A 26,881-nucleotide genomic window follows, 5' to 3' on the forward strand; every position below is an offset into this window, starting at 1 on the left:
CTAGAGCCAAAGGGATACCCTCCCTGGGCAGCTGGTGTCAGCTTTTGTGGCATCTGATGGCTACAGCTGGCAGGGACACCACCTTCCTCACCTCACGCAGTGTCAGGGCAACACAAATAGATTGTTTCCACAGTCCTAGGAGCGAGTAAAAACAATGCAAAAGGAAGGGGAAAGCTCTCATGGAAAGCCTTGGCTCCTGCCCTGTTTGTTCAATCTGATTTGAAGCTGTAATCACTCAGCTAGCATCATGCATAGTCACAGATTTGTCATGGAACTCTTCATAGAGCAAAATTGAGAAATGCTACTGAGAAATTGGGAGTTTTGTTTGCAGTTGGTACTCTGCACGCTACTGACAAGCTTACATCAGTCTCTGTACTAGCCAGTTCCCTTTGTAATCCTGAAAAAACACAGTGACAAAATGCAAACTGAACAGGCCATGGCATGGTTACATCCTATAGACACACCACATCTTCCATGCCTACAGACCAAACAGACTTCCTGCTAGAAAATTGATTTTTTTTTTCTGCTCTTTTGGAAGAGTTGAACTTCTCCCCTGGGTATCTAAAACTTCAATTCCTCCTTCTTCCTACCACAGAAAAAATAAAGTTTCCTTCTTCCAGACTTAGAATGGGCTCCTAATCCCAGCCTCTCACCACGTACCCCAGTGCCAGAATGGCTCCTCACACTGTGGTACTTTGTGCTGCCGTGGAGAACCGCACCCATTCAGGAAGAGAGGAAACAAGCTGTCTGGTCCTAAATTTGCAGGATCTGATGTCGGGGTGGAAGCGCAGCACGCTGGGCCTTCACAGCCCCTTCCCTACACCCTGGGGACCCTGCTGTCTCTGTGCAGGGCCAGCTGCCATACAGCGTGCCCTCCTCAGCCAGGTCAGATGTAGCGAGGAGGGCTGTGAGGCAGGGAGCAGCAGGGAGATTCCCCATCACTCCGGAGCTGCCTCCCAACTTTGGAGCTCTGCAGGTGCACATGTCCAGCTCCCTCCTGGGATGCTCCTGGCCATGGACATGACGCCCAGCTTCACCTCGGACCTGCCTCATTGCCACAGCCTTCCCTGCAAACCTGGCCTCCCAACTGACCCTTGCTGCTGTCCCTGGACCTGCTTTGCTTTTCTGTTTGGGCGCCGTGAGAGCATGCCCTTGTCAGCGAGGCTGCTGCCCGGCCAGCCTTGGTGTCACGTTCTGCTCCTGGCTCGCCTGCCCTTGCCTGGCAGCCTGCCCTTGCTGCTCCCTGACAGATCAACTGTGCTTGCCTGTCCGCCTGCAGTCACATCAGGCTTTGTTTTTGATAAACGTCCTATCTGCTTCCAGAATGGTAAAAGCAGATTTTTTTTTTTTTTTTTAGTGTGTAGCCAACAATATGTGCAGCTGTAAATAGCAATCTTCTGATTTTTATTACATCTTCACATATCTGACCAAGGGATGATCCATATTTACTGCCTTGTTTCCAGCCTTTCCACAGTCTTTCTCATTAACTTTCTGTGTTGTTGAAGACAGTATGACATAGACATGCACAAAATCATTGATATTAATTTGAAATAATATATGTGCAAAACAGTAAAAGAAATTTAAAAACACTACAAATGAATGAACCACCTGTAGCCAACAGAATGATAACCTACTCTGCCCATACCAAAGCACATTTACAGATTACACTCTGCAGCTGATGAAGGAAAGCTAAAAGGTAAAATGTAACAGCCAGTTGCTGGATTTTCTGAATTTTAAAACAGAGTCTAAAGACACAATGCAATCCTAGTTTTTTTTGTATGTATTTGAAGTTAAATTCAGGGACCAGGTATCTAATTTAAGCTGAAAAAAGCAATGTATTTGTCTTCTAAGGATGCTTGCTCCATGTTCTAATTTAAATCTACATCTACTTCAGACAACCTTCGCTTGCTGACTGTTTCGGTAACTAATTTAGTAGCCCTTACTAGTATTTTGTAGCCTAAGATTTACTACTACTTCTAAATAATTGCTACAATTTCTTCTGTGATTGTTGTCAAGAGCATTATTCTTTCTGTTCAGCTTCAAGAGGCTTCAGATCCAATTTTCCTGTCACTGAGTGTAATGTCAGGGAATACTTATACTGTTTGCAAGAAAGCTCTGCCTATACAGCTGTTGCAATGGAATTGACCACAATTGGTTTATATAGATTTCTCAGAAAAATTGCAGTAAATAACAATAAATTTGTTGATGGATCTTGTTCCAGATCTTAGGTAATTTACAGTCCTCTAACCAAGTCATGCCCCAGACTTGGGATTGCCACCATCTGAACCCCATCTTGTGAGAGTGCAGGTCATTCCCCTTCCATGGCTGAAGAACTTAACCAATCTGCCCAGTGATCTTTTCAGCAGAGACTGTAACAGAGATGGCGTTTGGTGTATTTGTGTGCCAGAAGGATTGCTGCACCTCTGTAACCATGGAACTTGTAACCTGAGAACGGGAACGGTCCACTCACTAAAGATGCAATTACCAAAGAAACCCGGAATAATTCAGAATGACCTTGAAGCTCAGACGTTGGCAGTGAGAGGACAAACAAACATCCTTTTCCTCCCTTAAAGCCCGTTCATCATTTGAGCCCATTAAGACAGAAGATGAGTTTGAATTTGAGTCTCTCTTAGCATTTCTCACTTATGCAGAAGTGAGTGGAATCTCCTAAACCAAGTGCTTTGAGAGAAAAGTGTTTCTTGTCTGATGATTCTCCTTTACCTCTGGTTACAAGTCACGGTAACAACTTTAGGACTCTGGTTTTGTCTCGATAGACCTGCCAGAATCTTTGTTTCTGTTTCGTAGTTCTTAGGCAATCCTATCTGTGACAGGTTTTTCTAAAGCCTGGAGAGACAGAGATCACCATATTAAGTTAATATTTTAAGATTTGATGACTCTTAAAATAAATTAAACAACCAAACGTTAAAACTGTTTCTTGAAACGGAGTAAATTTATTGGAATTTTCAAGAATATTAAATGAATCATTGGCCAAATTGGGATGGAATTCAATGGAAACTAGGCTTCTAAGTCACTAAAATGCTCAGTGAGGTTATCAGAAGCAGCTGACTGCATCTTTAGTTGCCTAAACCCATTGCTATCATTTTTTTGGAAAACAAAGTCATGTGCTGTAATAAGCCCTTCTGCAAAACAAGATGTTGAGATAACTACAGAAAAAAATATTGATTTCATATTGTTGCCAAGTACAAAATAGTAAAGGTCAAAAATAATGCTCAGGTACAGAGAGTGTGAGGTCACCTAAGTGAAGGTTTGGAAACTGGAAGAATGTTCCTTTTTGTATTTGGTGTTTGTGTGTCAGGGTTCAGGGATAAATGAAGCTGTACCAGAGAGCAGGTCTTCAAAGTGCTGTTTTGATACTTGATATACCAATACTGGAGAAGACATTTTTTTGTATTGACTGCTAGACGTTATTCCTAATTCAATTCCCAAAAGAATGCACAGGAACACAAAATCAAAACACATTTGGCAGCTGGAGATAGATGGCCTCTATCTTCTCCTAATCTTTCAATTTAATCTGCTGGATCCAGGAGAAACTAATAGGAGATAACATACAGTATGAAGAGCTGGAAGCCATAAACAAAAATATCACACACTGTCTTTTAAAATAGGTCCAGTAAAGGCAAATATTTTAATAGCATTCGAGTTGCAGATCCGGCTGGGTCTTACAACACTCGTGACATTGTAGTAATTGCAGTTATTAAAAACTACAAAAATACATTTAGACTCCACTTTGCTGCTTTTCTGAATATGTTGAATATCCCCGATAAAACAGACATGGAAATTAGGGTACAGTCAGTGTTATACCAGTCTCAATATTTAGGGTACACTCCATAGGCTCAAAAGCTACTGGTTGCATCGGTGAGAAAGCTACGAGGAGCTAAGATGCCATCACAGACCCACCTGGATGGGGACTCAAGAGGGAAGCATGAAGATAAAATCTGGAATCAATAGCAGAGCACAAGGAATAAAGGGAACAGAGCTGCTGGGAATCGATAACACAGTGTAATATATTTCAGTGTTCTTGGTGCTCTGCTAGCCTGGGCCCATGAGGTTTGGATTCCGTTTAATACACAAGACACCAACGCACTGCTGTACACGGCAGTCGGCAGGAAGAGCTCCTGTGCATGCCCAGCCAGAAAAAAAAAACTGCAACTCCTGCTCCTGGCAGCCTGCTTCCTACATGTCATCATGGCAGGCAGAGGATGGAGCTGTGCCAGTGTAAGCAGCGTACACAGTATTCCCTAGAAACTGCAGGAAGCGTTGCCTCATCCCTGTTAGGGCACCGTTGGCTTATCAGAGATGATAATTATGTTTCTTGTTTTCTCTTATCTGCTTCGGAAGGAGTTTCTTTCATCAGCGATGTGTCTGTGGGAGTGTGCTACCTGTTCTCTAGTGGCCTTGCTATAGGTGTTCCTCTTCTTCTTTAGGGAACTCAGAAGAGGCTGCTTCTATCTACTGTCATCTGCCTTGCATCCTCCCATGTCTGCAGTATAGTTAGACATAAGAATTACAGAACAAATACAGGAGATAACTCTGAGGAGCTAATTCATCAAATGCCATGAAGAAGGGGGAATTAAATGCACAACATCAATCGAGATTATCTTTTCTGCATAGCTTTGGATGCCACATGCCGAGTCCGATGACCAGGCTTGGTTCAATGGTATTCTGGTATTTCCAGCGATAATAATGGCTGAGAGCAGAGTGTTTGGAGTAGGCAAAAGATCCATGGTTTTGGCCAACACTAAACTAGGATCTAGAAATGTATCTGTAAAATCACATAGGAAAAAAAATAGAAAAAAGTCCAGGTTTGTGACTAGAAGAGTAGAAAAAAAAGGCAGCAGCACAATGTTATTGCACAAAAATGATTGCAAAGAGGGAAGAAATGGAGCAAAGATTGGGAGTGGGATAAATAGAACAATGAGAAGGATTGTTGGCATGTTAAATAGAAATCACAGGGAGGTAGCTGTGAAAGCAGTGTGAGAAACAGGGGGATTTAAGTATATCCATAAATCAAGGAGGTACAGCAGAGCACATGCTACAAGACATTGTCAGGAACATCGAGTCATTTTGTTGGTAATTGGCCCAGCATCATCATTGTATACAGGTGATGATTTTTGCCACTGCTGTCTCTAGAACATAGATATTTGGAAGGTTATTTTAATGCTATAATCATCCTTCATTGATGTAGTTTGGTGTCTGTTCAGAGTGCTGTATGCCACAGGTATCTTCATCATGGGACTTGCTTCATCATGTTACTGCTGCTTCTCTCTTTTTTTATTGCTTTTGCTTCTTCTGTGTTTTCTACCATGAGCTTTTTTCCCAGCAATCTTGTGCTTCTTCTTCATCCATTTTTTAACTCTTCTAATCTGTGGGCTCACACAGAACTTTCTGTCTCCTACGTAGAGACTGCCAGAGCAGAAATCAGTTGTCAAAGAAAAAAATGAAGAATGAATAAATAAATAAATAAATAAATAAATATCATACTTATCATTCACCTACAAAAGCATCAAAAAATATGTTTAATCTTATATTTCGTAGCATGTCCATTTCCTTTTGTCTGTTTTCAGATATGGTAACTGCTAATACCGAAGGTTTACATGAATACACTTTCCTCCAAAGTCTGAAAAAACTTTCCTGCTTCAGTCATTCTGAAGAGAACCACAGTGCAAAACTCTACATTTCTATTGCCAAAAAAGTAAGTAGATTATTATTACTATTGTTGTGGTCATCATGGAAATGGTCTAGAAATGAAAAATTTCCAGTATTACATACAAATTTGTCAGTTTAAGCCAAACATTGTAATATTGTACCAGCCAAAATAATAATAATAAAAAATTAAAATAATTGAAATTGCTAAATTGCTTATGTGCAAAAGTAAAGCCAACTAGTGAGTTTAGGCAGGGTTTGCAGGGGATCAAGAATTGGAATAAAAAAATAATAAATCAGAGAACCCTGAGGTGCCTAAGTCCTTTTTCAATGGTGAAAATAAAGCACGTGTCAAAGTTAGTGCAGGCTGAATAAAGATCAATATTTTTATTGAAAGGAAATTCAATTTTAGCAGCCTTAAGTTCAAACAGCACAACAAAGGACAATTCTTAGATCACACACAATCTTATGTTTCAATGAATTTCTGTAAGCAAACTAAGATTCTACTTGTTAAAATGATGCCTAATATGTTTCAATTTGACAGTACCCCTCTCACAGTGAAGCACCCAAAACATTTCTTACATAACAGCTTCTAGGTGACACAGGCCATCAGCTTTCTGGATTTCAAACCTCTCCACTCTTGGGAGAATTCCTTTGGGAATTTCATCTGAAATTTTCGTGCAACAGTTAAAGGCCCCAGGAAACAAAGCTAAAAAGAGTAATAACAAAGTTAGAAATGGCTTAGACATGAGGGGACAACCCATAGCTTAACTTCACAGAATCACAGACTGGTTGAGGTTGAGAGGGACTTCCTGAGATCATCTAGCCCAGCTTCCCTGCTGAAGCAGCATCAACTAGAGCAGGTTGCCCAGGACTGTGTTCAGTTGAGCTCTCAGCATCTCCACAAATGGAGACTCCACAACCTCTCTGGGAAACCTCTTCCAGTGTCTGACCACCCTCACAGCAAAAAATGTTTTCTTGCATTCTTGCTTTTTACCCTCCTCTCTCGTCCTAAGATCTTGAATCAGCCTCATTATCGTTTGTCTTTGAAATTATTAATGCTATTGATGGATTTTGTGTTTTCTTTTTCCCCTGGGGCTTGTGGGTTCATGACTGAATATGTCTCTGCTAGGGAATGATCTCCTGCAGATTTTTTCCTGCTTGATAAACACCATCTTAAAATTAAAAAAAAAAAAAGTGATTAGAGGTTAAAAATCAGATCCTAACCCAAGAATTTTTGGTAACAAATAGTAACACTTTAATGTTTGTTTTTCTTCATCACTAACACAGAAATACACTTTCTAAAAGGGATTCCCTTTGAGAGTTCAAGGACAAGGCGAGCTATGTGGTTGAGGGATTTATCTCGGATGTGAGAGTCTCGGGATCAAAACCATGCTTCAAAGTGAGCACAACAAGGACTTCTCTGTCCCAGCCAGTGAATCAATCTGTGTACGGTAGGGAAGGAATCTCCCTATTTGATTTTATTTTTTTCCTGGCCATGAAAAGAGTCATGCTGTTTCTTAAGTAACCATTCAGCCTTGGAGTGCAGGAGTCAAAGAGCAAAAAAGATAGAAATAAGAATAAGCGAGAGAATCCATTTTCAATGGTTGCTGTAAACAAGAAAATAGAAGTCTCTTTACAAAATTTCCCCTAAGAAGACTGTGTGACCTGGTTCTCACAAGAAATCTCTCTGAGAGCTAGAATAACAGAGCATGCTGGCAGAGCTGCAGCAGTGAGCTAAAGCAGCTAGCAGTATAGCAAAATTGACCAAAGGCCAGTCGCGCTACCTGCTACAGCTTGCAGGAGGTTTTTGTACCCAGTGGGGTAGCTGACAGAGCCCTGGGACTGCACAGTCATAAAGGAGGGTGAAAGGCACCAGCTGCTCTGGTAGTTGCCTCCTCGGCAACCCAGAGAGGAAGGCTATAAATAATTGTATGGTGCAAAAGGATTAATTAAGTATTGTATGTTACATGTATTATTTCCCTGATGTCCTTTTCTTTTCTCTCTTGAGAAGAGAGAAAACAGCATACTGTTCATGAAGCCAATTAATTCATGTTTGCAAAAGGGAATTCAACTCACAGAGCACCACTAAGTTTAATTTTTTCTGAGGGTTTATGACTGTTAGTGACTGAAGTATGAACGTTCATTGTTGCCAGTCGGCTCCTTGCAGAAAAATTACACAGGAAAAAAAGCTCAGGGAAGGGTAATTGTATCTTGAATGTTATCTGAGGTCTAGTCCTGTGCTTCTCTGGGGTCTAGTAAACTAAAAGACTTGCAAGGCCAGCACCGCCAGCCTCAGGCAGAATCACCAGATACTACAGAAGGTTTTAGCGTGAGGCAGCTGTCTCCTGAACTTGTACTCGGCTGTCACGTGCTTTGTTCCCTTGATCTGGATTGTATTGAACTGTCCTTTGCACACTTTATAACTGAAAATTAATAAATTATTTTTGATGTACTTTAATAGCTGTATAAGCTGTATAAATATACGAGGAAATTAAAGCAAAATTAGCAAAATTAATTGCTAATTAAAATTAGCAATTTTAGAATGAATTCAGTTACCTGATGCTCAGTCGATCTTTGAACTGGAGCATTAATCCTCTCTAAATCATGCAGCTATGCAAAAAAGTATGCCTCTACATATGAGAACACACAACAGACTCCAATGAAACTGGTGAATACACTGACAGAAAACAGACTGAAATTTTGTAGTAGAGTGTGAATGAGGTGGTGCTTATTTCCCTTTCTTACAGAGACTGAGAACCTATTAGTAACTTTTTGTTGGAGGCGTGTGCTTGGAGAGGCAGTCTTGCTTTCATAGGCGTGTATGGGTGTTGACCCTGAGGAACTCCAGTCTGCACTAACTTCACTGCTTTTCAACAAAAAATAAGCTATCGCTTTTAAATAAAATTTGATTTTTTGTTGTTGTTCTGTACATGCATGTACAGTTACAATATGGCAAATAGAAATTAATTAGAATTTAATAGAAATTAAATTTAATAGAAATTAAAGAACAGTCAGGGCAGCGAGTCAAGGAACTTCTGTATTTCCCCCGAGCCCCAGAAGAAGGGACCTGTTGTCCTGGAGCACTGGGATGAGTTATTAACATAACTGTGCTCTGATCCCATAAGTGGGAAGGAACTAGGTGGTAATAAGCAAAGCTAATGAATTCAGCCCAACCCAATACCAGAAATATGTTTGGGTTTCAGCAATTAGGTCAGGCTCATTAGTTGTAATCACTGGTCCACACAGTGGTTAAAAGAAAAGAACTGCGGTTTTACACACGGATGTTGGCCTGGCCTTTTATTGCCCTTTGTCACTCTAAGAGATTTTTCCAGTGCTGGCCATTTCACTTGTCTCTGTGGCCCAGTGACACAATGAGAAATCCACGGCTGCTTACCAAAAACTGTTTAGACCTGTTGTGTGACAGTGAGCCTCTTTAATGAGGACACTAAAGGAGCAGCTGACAGGATCAACGAGCTTAGCAATCATCTCAAGACAGGTCCACTCAGGGATTGCTCTGCTGTTATTTCAGCAGGTGGTATTACTTGCTTTGGTATTTATTCCTTGGGAACACTCACCTGGGAAAGATCCACTGCTATTTAAATGTTTTGTGTCCTATTTTTGGGTGGCCTCTACTACTTCAAATCTTGCAGGAAATTCCACTGGTGCAAGTTAAGCACTCTTGCAGAGGGCGAACAAGAGTAACTGGAAAACACCCTCACTCACCCAACCTTCTCTCTCAAGGATGCCTAGAAAGGACCTCCTTTTTGGATGCATGCTTTGCCTCTGCGGCTTGTGGAATACACTATTACTATTCTTTTTATTATGCTGGATTTATTTAACATGCTATGTATAGCTTTACCAACTTCAGAAGAAGTGGAGAGAAAGGACAGCCTTGCATTGGCTTCCATATCTTATCCTCTACCCAGCCAAACTCAGTATGTAGAAAAGTTTTTCATCATTTCTGCTTTGCTTTCTTTGGTCATCATTCTCAAATTCGAGAGCCACATGATTAGCAGTTGAAGAAGGCCATGTCATCTAGAGTTCAGGCAAGAAATGTTAAAAGCAGTTACTGCTTCCTGCTCAGTTTCTGGAGCAGCCATGAACACTTCACTCTTTCTCCAGTTTTGGGCTGATTACCCTAGATTTTCTTTCCCATTTACAGGAACTGTAGTGCCTGGTGAAGGGACCTCCTGTGGAATACAGCAGCAGTAGCAGATAGCTATTCTGCTGGTCTCTGACTGCCGTTTTTAGGCAGACAGGGCTAGATAAATATTCCCCTGTGGGTAGACACTGGGAGAAACACAGCAGCCACTGGCTCAGCCAGGCTCTTCTGTAGGAAATTTATCACAGCAGGACAGGTCATTGTCTCATATTTTAGCTGAAGGGGACCAGGTGGAGAAAAAAGAGGAATCACAGAATCACAGGACTGTAGGGGTTGGAAGGGACCTCAAGAGATCATCGGGTCCAACCCCCCGGCCAAAGCAGGTTCCCTAGAGCAGGCTGTCCGGATAGGCGTCCAGGCGGGCCTTGAATATCTCCAGAGAAGGAGACTCCACAACCTCCCCGGGCAGCCTGTTAAGGAGATGAAGGCACACAGAAATAGATAGCGAGTGATGGAGCCATGGCATTCCCCACCCCTGCACCTTTTTGCTCCTTTTAACCAAGCACAATAGAAATACTGGGCTGTAGGTGGGAACAGTGGGAAAGACATTTTTGGTCCCCGTCTCAAATACCCGATAGGTAGGTCTTGCATTTACACAGATCAAGGGAGTCCAGCAAAGATGCACACAGTTATTAAGCAGAATGGGCTCTCCCAACAAACCCTGTGTTCAGACAGACAGCTTATCTTGCATGGTGAAATCCAGGAACCTGGGGCTCTTTCTGTGTCTAAACTGAAATGTGAGATCTGCTGCTAAAGTGTCTCAAATTCATCGTGCATTGATGCAGCCCTGCACTGATTGCACAACTTCGGCACTGCTGGGATTATCAGCAGCAGTCATCAGTGTTTCCTAATGGAATTCTTTTGTGGTTACAAAGTAGGCTTTGTACATATGCACAAAAAGCCCTTGCATTGATTAACTGGATTAATGTCTTGATTAGTCAGACTATGATAAGTATTAAAACGCTCTAGTCTCAGTACAGCAATTCCCGTAGATAAATTTCCCACCTTAATCCTGTGCTGTTGATTTATGACCATTGAATCCAGGCTCTGCCCTTGGAAGGAAGATTTATCTCAGAACACGTACACTTTATACTAACTGCTGTAAGGCAGATCATTTAGTACCCGTTTGCTAATGAAGCTGCCAGAAAATGTTTCTTTCATCTAAAACAAACTTGGGGCTGCTTTAAGAGTTCAGTACCTTAAAGCATGTCTTTTTAGCTTGACACAAAGTAGGTCAGTAACTATTTCATTATGAAGAAGGCTCTGAGCCTGCTTGGCAGGTGAACAAAGCAGGTTGCTAGAATCCTTGGCAAACACAGCGTAGTTGTACTCTGTTAAAACACGGAGGTTGCTCAACAGCTGGAGTTGAGAGGGGAACTCAGATGCTGAACTGTGCCTTATTAAACCTTTCCTTCATCTAGGTTGTATGAGAATACACAAACCTGAAGCATAGAACTGAAAAAGAGACAAAGAAAAGATTTAGAAGGGATTCTAAGCTATATCTGCTAAAGTGGTGAAAATAACGTTTAATAAAATATAAATCATAATATATAATTTTCTGGCCTAGAATAAATATAAATGAAGTTATTTAGTGATGCCTTTTCTGCTCTGCTATGAGGACTGCTGTTAATACAGACAGTTTCAAGCCAGGAGGGCTAACTGGAGACTGACAGATGGGTGTGCCATACAGGCCATGATTTGCAGATGTGTCTTGGTCCGTCAAATCACCATCAGTTTGCAAGCTTTCTATTCCCATGCAGCATCCTTGATGCAGGCTGAAAATTGGCAAAGTGCACTCTGAAAATTGGCAAGCAGTATGTTTCTGACCAGATACTGGTGTGGTCAAACAAACACTATTATCCAGTGCCTAACCAGAAGGTGAAATTTCTACTTTTCTTAGCAAATAAAAAAAAAACATGTAATGTCTTGCACATTGCAATGCAACAAGAATTTGTCATATTAACACATATCTCTTATTTTTCTATGAAGCAATGCAGTTTAATAAGAAGAAACCCATCTCCCACACTGCACAGATGACCCTCATGCTGACCGGACTGGCGTTACTAGAATAACTTGACTGGGATAACTACAGCTAACTGCATCAGGAATACCCAGACAGTCTTATTTATGTGTTATTCCAACATTTATTTAGCACTTAGCATTTAGCACTTGTTCTGGATGCTTTTATTATGCAAGAATTATCAAGTTTCTGTCTTCATGTCTTCAAAATTAAATATATGTAGGAGTTTTCAAAAGAGAACTGTCTTCTCAAATTGAAATTTGGATCAACTACCTTTGAAATAAGTTTCCTTGTCCAACCTGCTGCTTAGCCCCTCATGCACTGCCACAGCAGGTGTGACAGTGTCTGGCACTGTAAAACCATGATGCTGAAAGCAATGAGTGGATAGAAGAATATCCTGTTTGTTTTTTTGTTTGTTTGTTTGTTTTCAAAGCAAATTTGACCTTTTTTTTTTCTTTTAATTACTTTAAGGGAAAAAATAAAATATAAATAATAATAATAATAATAATAATAATAATAATAATAATAATAATAATAATAATAATAATAATAAAAAAACACCTTCCTGGAAACCCTTCCTGCCACACTTCAAAACAGCCTTGCTCTGCTTATTTTCTGGCACTGCCTGGCAGAAACGTTCCTGCCTGTGGCTGGGTGTAGTTTGGCCACCAGATGGCTTACCTGGCGTCAGTTCAACAGCTGCCAATCCACAGCTACGAGCAAAGGAAACTTTTGTAATTCGGTATGTAGCAGCCCAAAATTTATTCATGTCTCTGTACCGTGCCACTGAAATGAACAGATGCATAATGGCCAGCCTAAGCAGCCTAACGCGAGTGCTGGTTCAGATGAGGGTAGGGTGTGCCCGTGCCCATACAACCAGATGCAGTTCTGCCTTTTTTATTGCGGGCTCTGCTGTTTGAATGTTGTTGTTAAATGTGGAACATGTTTGTGTAAGGAAAATTAGGCGATGAAGGTATTTCCCCTGTGCCAGGTAGTTCACTATGAAAGAATGAGCGTTAAGAAAACCTTTACTTTGACCTGTGTCTGTGTGTACATGCCATAGCTGTTGTGCAAGACCTTGCTGACTGGCCAGATCATAAATCTAATGGAAAGGAACTCACACAATCTTCTCAGGCCAGCAGTTGCAGTGGCCATTTTAATGGGACAAAACGTTAAGGCACATTTTGTCCATGTGTTCTCTAAATCACCAGGGAACTCTGCATTTCCTACTCCTACTGTAACCAGTGGAAAATGGGGAAAGTGCAAGTGATATTTGCAAGAAATTGCAAAGATTGATGTTTTCCATAATTTGAGTCATCTTCTCTGAGAACACGACTTATTTTACACTAGCAAATTACAAAAAAACACTATGAATTCAAGCACAGCACTGGCTAATCTGTTATGAAAGTTATTTTGATGGGAATACAGGAGGAAAAAAGCAAGCATTAGGAGATCTCATGGAGCCTTGAGATGCACAGTGAATGTGAAGCAAAGCTGTGAAAACCCCTTCGCTGCGTATGAGAAATTGGTTACGTGAAGTATGTCCTTATAAACATTTTGAAATCTTTGCCATCCAGGACATGTGAACATAAAACGAAAAAGAACAAGTGATTTTCTAGCATATTGCCTCTCAAGAAGCTCAGAAAGTACGAAAGCACAGCTGAACTAGAGAGATCCCTTTAAACAAACAGTAAAATTTTATTACGTGTTCTGTCGGAAATTACTGCTTTAACGGTCTTACACCTTCAGCAATGAAAATTTCTCACCTACAGTGTTCCTGACAATATTTGCTATGATAAATTACCCACACGGCTTTTCCTTGTTTAAGCCATTTTGCAGAATGACAAAGTCCCCACATCAGTTAAGGGTAACACGAAGGAATGCTCAGGTGAAACTAATTCCACTGAAACAAACTCCAGTTGTTCTACACGGGTTAGGAGAGCCAGCTTTCAGTTTTAAAACCTTCCTATGCTACAGCACAGACCTTTAAGCTATCATCTTTGATCCCTTGCAGAGCTGCAGAGGCTTAAGGAGACACAATTCCAGGTAGACACGCCTTGGGATTTTTTTTTTTCTTTTCATTTTTTTTCCTTCTACTTTTAGGAAATTAAAACATAGAAACAGATAAACTGCAGTTGTACTTACTCTCAGACGTCTGACTGACCGCGACTGTTAGGAGAGCAAGAACAGTGACTAAGTTCACATCCATTCCTCCCAGGAGCCGAGGTGCGCTGAGGGAGCCGGCTGTGAGTTACAGGAAATATCGTGTGGCCCGACCTCCCGGCTGCTGGGGAAGAACGTGATTGCCAGCCCCACCCTGGGCAGCAGCTCGAAGTCGGCTCTGTCCTGTACGGCACGGCGGGCTTCAGCAGGACTCCCCTTCTTACCTCTTCTTATCTTCGTACGTGCACACGGGGAAGTCTCGGCCCGGTGGGAGAGGAGGCTCTGCTTATGCGGCAGCACCAAGGCCGCTCTGCCTCACCGTTGCATCCTCCGAGCCCTCCTCGCTGAGGAGGCTTTTCAGCAGTAGAAGTGCTGCATATAGAAATGCCTCGGAAACAAACATTTGCAGGATTAAGTCAGGAGGACAAAAACAAACCAAGCATCTTTGTTATTAGATATTGCCTCTGTGTGAAAGCTAAACATGCGACCACACAGGCCAAACCCGCTGCACTGTAAACAGGCTCAGCCCCAAAGAGCCACTTGCCGTGCACCAGCTTTGTGTTCGAGTGTCGTGTTTTCAGCTGGTGAAAGACCCTAAACAAGGGCTGTGTTATTTAGCACGCCTTAGCCCCTTTCTGACCTGCTGGTAGGGCAGCAGCCATGCTGTTCGTGAAAGAGACTGGAACGTTTTTTGGCAAAAGACAGCTGGGAATGGTATATCCCTGGTATATACCCCTCCATTTTCTCATAACTCTCATTTCTGCAGCCATGTCGATAATTTTCTGTGATATTAGAGGAACACTCAGTCTGAACAAACGCATGGCTTTCCATGAGAAAAAAAAAAAAAAGTTGTGTATTTGGAGGCTGATAATATCTGTAATTCTTCTGTGAGTGGCATCAAAAAGGGTTTTCCTGACTCATGCAGGGGAAAACTCTGGGGAAAATAACACCTGAAATTTCCTGCTACACATGACATAGGTCACAGGTTCACATTTTCTAATGCCTGGAAATATTACCGCGTGGTATCTGCCTGAACTGAGCACAGCAACAGCAGCAGGTGGTTTCCATATTTTGCCACCCTCCACCACTGCCAGTGCCATGCAGGCTGTCTGCTGGGACCTTTTCTAAGACCGAACTAGAAAAATCAGCTCAGGAAGTCCATGACTCTTCAGCCAGGCTCACCTTTGCTCTGGCTCATTACAGCAGTTCTTACCATTCCTAAATTTCCAGAGCACAAGATATAAGAAATTGCTAACCTCAGTGACTTTAATCTATGCTTGCACTGTCCCAACACCAGTTTTACAGTTCAGCCTCATAATAAATTACTATCGTGCGATCAAACTGACCGGCTATTACAGCTTTACTTCGTAGCTCTTGGTTCCTGCTTGACACTGTTATCTACCAGGATAAGAGAATAAGGCACCTGCAGAGTACTACACATTCAAATGAGGCTCTACTGTGTTAAGAGGAGAAGATAATGTGTGCCACTTCACGTATGATTTCGGGGAAGTCGTTTGTGTTGAAATCAACAAGCTGACTCATTGCTGGCATTTAATTACAGTGAAAAATCTGTTAAAAAGTCTAAACTGCCACTACCAAAGCTAAGACAGCTCTCAGCGCCTTAATTAATATGAACTTATGTAAGGACAAGACTATTAGCAGCATTAATGTACTTCAACGTAGCACAAAGAGGAATAGTCTAAATAAAAAAAGTGTTACTGAAGTAACGTGCTAAAGAAATGGCTTCCGTCAGTACTAATTGGGTTTTGTCTCCTCGACACTGCAGAACTGGGTGCTTTGTGTCCCCGAGGATACTGACACCAAGTAGTTTGCTCTGACAAATGCTTCGCATGGGATCTCCAGATGCAGTTTTAAATGCCTGGTACAGATTGCAAAAGTTTCAGTCCAGTAAGAGTAAGGAGTGTGCCAAGCTGTAGCAGTGATGGGGTGGGAGAAGGAACCAAAGCACCCTGCACAAGAAATGCAGAGTGTTCCCAGGTGGCTGCTCAGACACACACACACACATATCCTCTGTCACACAAACACAGAACAAACATGGATACCTGCAGGCATTCATTTCTCTGCTGCTGACAAAATGCTGTGGCATGCTGAATACAACTCACTTCTTCAGTCAGATTACTCGATTTTAGCTCAAGTTTAACATCTTCTGTGCCTTCGGAGTTCACAGTGACATTCACAGCTCCAGAACAAAATAAATGCATGTTCACTTCAATGGGAAAGTACAGCAAGGAAATGATTATTATGGCAGACCCGGAACATGATTTCCACTTTATGGAGGCTGTGTAATGTGCCAATAATTTAGAATGTCAAACCTATTAGAACAGGGCAAAACGTAAACTGAGAAAATAACTCCATTTTATGACATTGAGAAATTCAAAATAAAAAGTAAAGCCAGGAAACAATAGCAAATATTGTGCTATGACTCCGCTTAAACATACAGGCAGCCGTCCAACATACAAAGAAAGAACAAGTTAGCCAGAAATTCTTTTCCCAGAATTGCACTGACATAGTTGACAATGGCATTAGTTGCAATTATGGCTGGAGGAACGTGAAGGCTTTTATTGACATATTGGCCTGGACTGAATTCAAACCTCAAATGAAAGCTCTAACCTGCAGGCAGAAATATTGCAAGTGAGAAGGTAGTCATTCCTCTGCCCTGAGAAACAAGGCAAATTCTTCCTTTAGCCATTTTTAAAGTTCTGTCTTGATTTTTTTCTACTTTAACTGATGGAAAAGCTACATCTGAGAGCAAAGCCTTTAATTTTTTGAGCAGAGGACTGTGACTTTCTCTATGCTAAAATGCACTGTAAATGCACTGTGTCTCACACCTTTCTCCAATTACACAAGCACAGGAAGGCGTAAACTGCCCTTCTTTAACCCCCTCCTTGCCCTTGAACAGCTTTCTGCAGTGAAAGGTACGGCACGGGGAACAGTAGCCACATGCTTCTGCCCTGCCCGTGTACCTGCACCCCAAACCAAGAAGTTCTGTGCAGCACACATGAGGAAACCGAGGCTTGAGAGCCTTCAAGTCTCTGGAGCCAAACTTCCAACAGAAGTGCTGATTACTGGTGAAGAACAAAACCACCAATTCCGCTTGTTAAGTCAGGATAAATCGTGTTAAAACAACTTTGGATCATTGCTGTCTTCAGCAAGACTTAATTTGAGCCTTTGCTCTTGGCTTATTGGTAGATGTAATGGACTTCTCTGTTACTTCGCTTCCCATTACTCTGCTAAGGCACACAATAATCAACTTGCAATAACTATTCTATTTTTTTTTCCTTGAATGGCCTAAATCATGAATGAACAGTGGGTATAATTTACAATTATACTTTGCACTTTCTAGAGATGTCTCCAATTGTTTGTGTGGGTAACAAAACCCCAAGCCATGATCTCTTCAGACATCCCCTATTCTAGACAACACCTTACACAGGCGGAAGGAAGAGAGGCACCTTGAGGAGGCACTGGAGCACCCACGTCCCTTCCTGCTGGCCGATGTCCCCGCAGGCAGACGATGCTGCCGTGGCTCCCTCTTCACTGCCCAGCTGGGGCTCAGGACCCCGTGCAGCAGTTGCAGCCCCGGCGGGGGGGAGATGAGGGCACTTGTCCCAGCCTCTGCTATTGCCTGGCACCTAGGGGTGAGGGCCTGAGCCTGGATCTCCTGCCCCCTCAGTGGGCCTCCTGACCGTTAGGTTGCTACAGACTGGGGTGGAAGCGGAGCTCAGCGGAATAATGCAGGCTTTTGTGCTGGGGAGGAGGCTTCAGGCTCTCCGCACCAGGAAGACGAAGGTGTGGTGCCAGCTCTGTCTCCAGTGCCAAAAGTGCAGAGAAACACCTCCTTTTTTCTACTGTCTGCTTCAATAAGATGTCCTTTACAGGTATTGCATCTGCAGCAGCTGACCCCCACAGACACTATGCAACAGCCAGGCATTTACCTGCAGGTGGCTTTACTGGATTTTAGCTCTTACTGTGGTAACATCTCTCTTCCCCAATGGAAATAGCACAGAGAAAGCATGAGCAGAGTCCAGGATTCACCTCACAAACTTTCTTTAGAACTGCCAGAGTGCATCATTGCCAGTGGACTGGATGGCTTGGCTGCCAGCAGAGTGTTTCCATCATCTGGGATGTCCAAATTAAAGCCCTTTCCATATCTCCAATGTGACGTTAAAAGTTGCCATACCGTTATGGAGGTTGAGAAAAAGAACCTATTTCACTGGGAAAATGGACAGAGGGAGAAACAGAAGATGTTATTAATCTCCCAGGTCGGGGCGGGGGGGGGGGGAAGTGCAAAGTAAGCCCTTAGGAAGTTGTGGAAGTTGTGAAGTCCCTTTCTCAGGCTAGCAGCTATAACACTTCCCCTCTCAACCTCTCCACCCTTTACAAGCCAGTTTTACTGCAGAGGAAGACCATGTGAGAGAGGCTCTGAGAGGACCTGCATGCACTAAAAAGAAAGGAGAGTGGAGGTTTTCCATGGCTGGCTGCTGCTTTATTCAGGTGATAACCCGATGCTGAGATATAAAACAGGAAATAAGAATATTGGAATTTGTGTTTCTTAATAGAACAAAGACCAACAATTCTGCATGCTTTCCTGTCCTGGTTCCAGTTAGGACAGAGTTAATTTTCCTCCTAGTAGCTGGTAGGGTGCTATGTTTTGGATTAGGATGAGAAGAGCGCTGATAACATGCTGATGTTTTAATTGTTGCAGAGCAGCGCTTACACTAAGCCAAGGACTTTTCAGCTTCTTGCTCTGCCCTGCCAGTGGGCAGGCTGGGGGTGCAGCAGGAGCTGGGAGGGGACAGACCCAGGACAGCTGACCCCAACTGGCCAAAGGGGTATTCCATACCATCTGGGGTCATGCTAAACAATATATAGGGGTGGCTGGCCGGGGTGGGGGGCCGGCTGCTCGGGGATAGGCTGGGCATCGGTCAGCGGGTGGTGAGCAATTGCATTGTGCATCACTTGTTTCATACACATTATTATTATTAATACTATTATCATTATCACTATTATTATTATTATTTTTCCTGTCTTAATAAACTGTCTTTATCTCAACTCACAGGCTTCACTTTCCCGTTTCTCTCCCCCATCCCAGAGAGGGAGAGGGGAGGGTGAGCAAAGGGCTGTGTGGTGTTTAGCTGCCGGCCGGGTTAAACCACATTTCCTATTAAAGATCCTTATTTTAAGAGATTTTATTGGCTGCATAGCTTAATAATTCTCTCAAACCAAACCCAAAATATGAAGTTTACATCAGTTGTCCACATACTCTTTTCTCAACTCTGTCTCTCAAAAGACTTCTCATGACAAGGCTGAGTACCAAAGACCAGGTGCTCCTAAGTTTTGTTGGCATTTTTTCCGTCTTAGGCCTTAACTGACTTTTGGACGAGACAGAGTCTGTTAATTTGGATTCTGAAATGCAAAAACCAGACAAACACATGGAAAAACTCACAAACACACCATGGGTGAAAATGCACGCCTGTAGGGCCAGTATCTGACCAGTGGTCTGGTTCAGCATGATGCTTTTTTTCTAACCTGCTTCTCCTGAGCCCAAAAGAGCTTGAGACTGGTTTTCAGAGCATAGATTCTGAACATCTACCTGGATTTCCCTATCTTTTAAACCCCAGCATTGTCTGCATAGAGGCATAACACAAGTGACAAATGTTCAATGGAAACTAATCAAACCAAGTTTAAAAAAAAATAGTTGGTGTTCTTTTCCACAAACATAAATAAATACAGATGTTCTGGTCTTACGTTTTGGCTAAAACATGTTTATGGTCACAAGAGACTTACGCAGGGGCAAACGCAAACATAACCACTGCACGAGGTTATACTAACACAGGGCTGTGAGGAGTACATGACAGACGTTACATCAAAACGTGAGGATCAACAGACTTGCAACACACAATTTTACGGGGAATAAATGTGATTCTCCCTCTTTCCTAACCCAAATTCACCGACTGTTAGTGTGGCTTGTGAAGTCACTATTAACCCTGAACTATGTTCTCTTGCAGCCTTTGTTTGTACCGGGAAATTAAATTTTGCCTTGTAAGCCATCACGCCCACGTTACATCTTCGTTACTGAGCTGGCACCACAGCTTTCAGGCTGCCTCTCATGGTCTCCCTCCTGCCAGGTAACAGAGTCCCTCGCAGCTCTGAGGCCGTGGCGTGCTCTTTAGTCTGGCGTAGTGCGCTTGGTTATTCATTCACAGGATCAAATTCACACTTCTCCTATGCTCAGCATAAGTTTGGAAGCTGGGGAAAAGGAAAAAGAGCTTCACAACTTCGTTTATGCTTCTCACAGACGGAGCTCAGACAGGAGAAGGGAGCTTTGGTGAAGGATCTTCCCTTTCTGAAGGGTGCCCGGGCCCCTGATCGTGGCTTTGTGCAGAGCACAAGCCAGAGTGCTGTGTTTTTACCCCAGGTCCGTGTGTGGATTTCCTCCTAATGCTCGTCCTGCATCAGGAGTTGGTGTAAATGGGGAAAACTCACTGCATCAGGAGCCTTCATCCAAAACACCTGCTTGCCCTGCCTGCTTTGATTTTAATTCCCCCTTCTTATAGAAGGGCACAATGAACTTTGGTGCAAAAATCTACTGAAGATTTTTTTTTAAGAGAAATTAAGAAAAAAAATCAACTGTGTGGGGCAAGTTTGGCAGCTCTCTTTCTGCAAGACCAGGTACATGAGTTTCACAAGTCCAAGGGGCGTGGAAAATGCCAACATTTTGAAAAATATATATATAATTTATGATTTGCAAGTCTATTACTTGAAGCTAAACAAGACCAGGATCATTTCCTCTCTTTTCATTTACATTTTTATAGTTAAATGTTACCTAGAAGATGTAAAACAGACTATTTAGATTGGAGACTACTTGGTAAGGGACTGTGTCATTGTTACTCAACAAACAACATAATGAGTGATTGAAACCTTCCTGCACTACCCAGAACAAATACATTATTAATAAGGATGTTGTTAATGATATGCCTGCTTCTGCAGTCCTCACTCACTAATACCAGGAAGAGTTTTGTGTTTTGTTTGCTGGATTTGGCTTGCTTTTTCTTTTTTCTTTTTTTCTTTTTTCTTTTTGAGTCCCACTTAAAGAAACGTGGCCACCACATATTCCTCACTTGCTACAATGGTGATGCTGTTAAATTTGCACAGTGAAGCAAACCCCTCTCCCAGCTAACTAACTGAGGCTGCACAGGGCTGGCAGAATACAATTTGACCCGCAAACTGGAAAGACACACGATCAACTTTGCACTGAAACCCCTCCCAGGTTCCGCTGACCACTGAAAGTCAGGCAAGCAAACATTGCCCCGTGCTGCGTCTCTGTCCTCAGGCACCCCCAGCTGCGGGCTGCCAGCCCCTGGCGTAACGCCGGGGCAAGGATGGGGCCGTGCAGCAGGTAGGGGCTGCCCGCCCTGCCGTGAGCCCTGCTCCCCAAAAAGCCTCACGCACGCTCGCCACCATAGTCCCTTTGCTCCCTCTTCTCCCATTACCTGATGGTTTCCAGTCCATCAGACACTTGAATGGAACAATGCTGTTGTACGTTTGTACGGACTTGGGGCAGGAAGGAGGTTTACTTTGGCAAGTGAATTTATTGCCTTAGTTCCTCGTCGCTATTCCAAAGCCTGTTTGCTGGCATTGGAAAGTGGTTTGCAATAACCTGTTCTCTTTCTGTAGATCTAAAACCCAAACTGTTTCATCATTTCAGGCCAGCTAGCAGGATGTGACTGGTATATCTTTTAACCATGAAATTCCCTGCTAGAAATTGCCAGGTTTGAAACGAGCTCCTCTCTGGAGCTGTCTTTTTCTTGAAAAACTACATTTCATCCCAGCATTCCCCAATCAGCTCTACTTCTTCAGCTTTGAAGAATTTCTCTTTGAACATACTTATCTGGCCCAGCTTCCCTGTTTGTTTTTGTTTGTTTGTTTTGTTCTGGTTTTTGTTGTTGTTGTTTGTGTTTGTTTTATATATGTATATGTTTTATATACGTATATATATATATATATATATTTAGGCTTAATTAAGGACCTAGTGAGATTAAGTAATGTTTATAAAGCTCTTGGGAGATAAAAGTATCTGTGCTAAATGTTACCAGCAGGTGACTTCTGGAGATAGGAACAGTAGAGGGAAGAAAACAAGTGTCAGGCAAGAAGTTTTGCTTTGATAAGTTGCGAAGGGATGTAACACCTAATAGCATTAAAATGTATTTCGTGCATGTCACGGGACACTTCTGTCCATTGTTTTGATTCTGAAAGCCTAGCAGTTACCTCCTCCAGAAGGCCTGAGTAACACAACAAACCTTACAGCCACTCTCATGGCACAACAAAAAAACAGGTCAGGCAGGAGATAAACAAACAGCTTGGTAAAACACTTTCTTCTCTACGCACCTCTGCAAGTCATCTCCTTCTCCTTTAAGTAGGCTATTAATTTATTCCCCAAATGCCAGCAAGTATGGGTTTCTTTGTGATAGAAAGTCAGCAGAAATAACAAATTCCCTTTGCAAATGTGATAGGAGAGTGTTTTCAAACAATGTCTTACGTACAGATTATTCTGCCACATTGTTTCAAGTCTGGATATAATATATATTTCAAAGATTTTAGTAGAAGTTGTTCTCAGTATACAGAGAAAATCTGTGCTTGTTACCTCTCTAGATGTAATTATGGCAGTTTGCCAAGCTGGTTGGAATCTGAGCTGAAAACTAAAGCTTTTATCTCCATCAGTAAAGTAACTTCTGGCAGGCATGATATTCTTGCGTAAGGAAACATCACCAGTGCCAGGGAAATAGCCTGATCTCTACCTCAATCAATACTGCTGCTTTTGAGAGATGCTTCCCCCGCACCGTCGGTGGCAGGTACCATCAGCAGCTCAGTAGCAGAGCGTTCAGCTGCGATCATATAACTCGCCTTCACCTCTGCACTTGAAACCTCTCACCTGTTCGTTTCTCAGGGACATGGTTTAGTGCTGGACTGGTCAGTGCTAGGTTAAAGGTTGGGCTAGATGGTCCTGGAGGTCTTTTCCAACATAAATGCTTTTGTGATTTTGCGATCCTTCATGGAAGCACAGGGCATGTGTACACTGTGTGGTAATGCAAACAAGCTCACTGAAAGGACAGTCCTTCCACAAGCTGGAGGGGTAGAACAACTGGATGGAGAAAAAAATAATGCAAAGCAACTCTGCCATTGGTGTTTTGTGTTTTGTCTTTTCATCGATGTTTTCCTGTTCAAACCACGAACAAAAAAAAATCTGGCCTTTATCCTCCTCCACCATCCTCACTTCCCACTCTCAAGTGTTGAACATAACTTTCTAGACAAGTACACACCTGCCCTTCTGCCCACTGCTGAGACAAACAGTCTTCAGACCTACTGCGACTTCCGTGTTGGCATCGTAGAAGAGTTAGAAGATACCTAAAGGGAAATGTGGGATTCATCTCACCTTGTCTGCATCAGAGCTACCTGCCTCAGCTCCCGTTTTAGTCAGCTGCCCTTGGGTTGGGGCAAACCATGGCAAGAAGAATGCAATCCTGTACACCACTGGGAAGAGCTACACGGTGATCTGCGCACCACTGCACGGACTGACTGGCCACACACGGATATAATGGCAGTCTACGACGGTTTGCTGTGAGATGGATCTACGTTATTGGCCAACAGATGCCTAGGATGTAACAGCATGTCGAATTGTTCTTACTTTGGGGAAGTAATGTACAAATAAATTATGTGCATACATTTTTATGGTATGAAGTTGTAACATGCATTTAGTTGCTTATTCGCGTTTTATGCACAAGACATATAAAGCATTCACCCACAATATTCTTGCAAATCATTCAAACTTTCACCTCGACATGCATCTAGAAGAAGGGAAAACCTGTCTCTGTGGGGACTAATGAAAAAAAAACAGCTAATGTTAAAAGGTTTTGTTAGCTAGGGTATTCTGTACCAGAACCCCACCAAACCCTATCCATGAATCCACAGTAAGACCAAGGGTATAACTGAATGCCTGGCTCTATCTATTATAAAGAGTTAAACAAACAATAGATTATTTTGTGGAAGTTACACTGATAAAGCCTTATTACTTGAATCTTACAGTACACATCTGTCCCAGAACATTTCGCATGTTTAGAGGGGTCCTCACAAGATTTCCTTCTAAATTGTTGGCAGCAATACATGAAAAGAAGCTAGTTTTGGCTATCAGCAATTTAAATTGAAACGTAAGTGTGAAACCAGCAGCATTACAAACTTTCGAAGTGTCCTTGTAGGACTGAACAGTCTGCTAACGTAAATGTGCTAACAAAGTGACCCTGAACATCACGGATGTTGAAAATTCCTTATGCCATTGTTATGTCTGGCATCTTTGGTTTTGTTTCTTTACCACAGCTCCTGTACTAAAACTCACAGCTGCCAACTTAGGCCATCGAAATACTTGTTATGAATGAGCAAGAGCAGATTAAGGAAACTACCCCGCACCTGTTCAGGAATCCTTACCGAATGCCATGCAGTTTTTAAGGCGAAGAACGTCTATGATCAAAGTAAGATCAGGTTTACTTGGCAGCATGAGGAAGGCTCCAAGGAGAATGATAACATTCCTTGGGTGAAGGAGTTGTCTCTGTAGTGGATGTGGCAACACAGCATATAGTCTGACGTGGGGGGTTACCCCTGCCATAGCTGCAGTATACAAATTCACTTTCACAGATTGCTCAGTGCAAATGTTTTCAGTCAGCTGGTTTTGATTAAACATGTTTTCACAAAATGAAATCTGTTTAACACTTCTGTCAAAAGGAATACAGTATAATTTCTCTTAATTGGTTCTCAATATTCTGAAGATTTCCTTAACGTTGCTGTAAAAGCTTTTTTTGCTAAGTAGTAATATGTCTGGATCTCCTATTCATTCAAACACTCCTCCTTCCCTCAGGGAAATTAAATACAAATTTAGGTTACAGAAATAGGAAGTGATTATATAAGCATCAAAGAAAAGATGTGTGATACACATAAATACAAGTACTATTTACCTTTAATGTTACTCTTCCATTATAAACAAAAGAAAGCAGTTCTACCGTGCAACATTCAAATTTACAATTCAATGTAAAGAACACAGAATTGGGGGTACCAATTTAGTGTTCTGAGGAAAATCTTACTACTGTTTCTGTAATGAATGCAAAGGGTACTTCACCCTGACAGCACTTCCTTTGCTTCAAAGCAAGGTCTGCCCACAGCAGGGAAACAAATCCTAACTGGTGGACTCAAATTGCCAGTTTATCAAAGCCCACGCTATGCAACGCTTACAATACAAATTTCTACTGCTGTGAATAAATTTGCATAAGTGACAGAATTTAGATCAGCTCAAATAGTTAAACTGAAATGTGCTCTTCTGGTGCATTTCATCACTTTGTTTCATTCTGAGAGGAGCTGGTGGAGTAAATACATATATCTGTACTCAAAATGAGCATTGTACTAACGATTCCTCAGATTAAATTTTAACCCCTCCCTCTAAGTCTCTTTCTGGAACTTTATTTCCATTAGCAGAGGAAATGTAATAAGCCACTACCAATAGGCTGACCACTAAAATTAAAATTATTTCAATTTAATTCAAACTCACCAACATTTTCCTTGGAGAATGGCATCAGTTATGAATAATTCACTTATCAATAACTGGTTAAAGGCACACACCATTAATACAATGTACTTCATTGCAGAAAAAATGGTATCTGTAGTTATGTGAAAATACAGATTATATTCTAAACTAGAATATAAAATGATAGGAAATGCGTTCATTCTTTCTGTTAAGGTCAACATGGAATTAAGAGAAATTTTATCTTGCTTTTTTGGGGGGGCTGTGGACTCATACATTCAAACATTTTTAACTTGGCAGTTATGAGAACCTACTTTTTAAGACAGCAATCCATTAAAATCAGCACAACCTCTTCCTTTAACTTTAAAAGTACAACTTGAAAATATGTGGAAATAGTTTCAGTTGGCATAAGAAATGTATGAATTAACAGTAATATTTTAGTGATATGTATTGCACACTGTGCATGAAGCTACTAACTTGAGTAAACATTCTTTTGTGTAATTCACATACTTTTTGTATTTCATATTAATTCAATTGTGACGATGCAGTAAAGCACAAATTCATTAAGATATATTTTTAGGGTTGGTTTATTTTTGCTATGGTTTTTCTACACAAGGCAAATATCACTGCATAGCTGGAACAATCAATGCAGTTGAAATGCACTGGTAAGAAAATGTTAGGAAGTTCATTTGTAATAGGGAGGTGCACCTCCTAGGTGACGTGGGCTGAAACAAATATCTAACTTCTTTTTTTCTTTAACCTGGCTACCCACAAACTCGGTGCCACTTTACCTTAAAAATCTGTCCATGGCCTGAGATAATGTTGTCTAAATGTCAGGAAGAGGCACAAGATTAACATGTCTGTCTGGAGAGGGACAGAAAGAAGTCACACGTGATAGGTGCTTGCTACTTTCCTCAATATATTTATTCCTGCATGGTGCTTATGTGTTGCTTTGGTAGAACTGCTAGAAATGCAGAAAATGAACACATGCATTTTTAAACTACCTAAGAAGTACCCCATCATCCGATCTTTAAACACAGCTAGAAAGAGAAATCATTTCAAGTGAGAATCAAGCATCTTATGGTACAGTACCAGTCTGAAGGACTGATGGAGGATATAGAATTACCAAAAATGTTAAACGATAATCTAAAAATGAGAAAGTGTTAATTTTCCATGTTGTCTCTATGCACATTTAACTTTGAAACAAATCTGGATAAAGCACAAAACTCTACGCATATATTATGAAACAAGAATATATAATTTTTTTACAGTGACTTGTACTCACTCT

General features: G+C 41.8%; 1 protein-coding gene and 1 long non-coding RNA gene across 2 annotated transcripts; one reads left to right on the forward strand and one right to left on the reverse strand.

Moving 5' to 3' along the window:
• The first annotated feature begins 1,449 nt into the window (after nt 1–1,449).
• Nucleotides 1,450–12,104, forward strand: LOC125180118 (uncharacterized). The gene is made up of 4 exons (XR_007158394.2): nt 1,450–1,696; nt 5,586–5,713; nt 6,955–7,118; nt 11,819–12,104. It is a non-coding gene; the product is annotated as an uncharacterized lncRNA (long non-coding RNA).
• Nucleotides 2,932–16,108, reverse strand: CCL28 (C-C motif chemokine ligand 28). The gene is made up of 3 exons (XM_066989129.1): nt 13,995–16,108; nt 6,247–6,373; nt 2,932–5,424 (listed from the first exon to the last, which is right to left on the reverse strand). Exons 1-3 carry the CDS (start codon nt 14,056–14,058, stop codon nt 5,271–5,273), a joined length of 345 nt encoding a protein of 114 aa, XP_066845230.1. The 5' UTR covers nt 14,059–16,108; the 3' UTR covers nt 2,932–5,270.
• Nucleotides 16,109–26,881: the final 10,773 nt, after the last annotated feature.

This window comes from Anser cygnoides, chromosome Z, assembly GCF_040182565.1.
Source record: "Anser cygnoides isolate HZ-2024a breed goose chromosome Z, Taihu_goose_T2T_genome, whole genome shotgun sequence".
In the NCBI taxonomy this organism is placed as follows: Eukaryota; Metazoa; Chordata; class Aves; order Anseriformes; family Anatidae; genus Anser; species Anser cygnoides.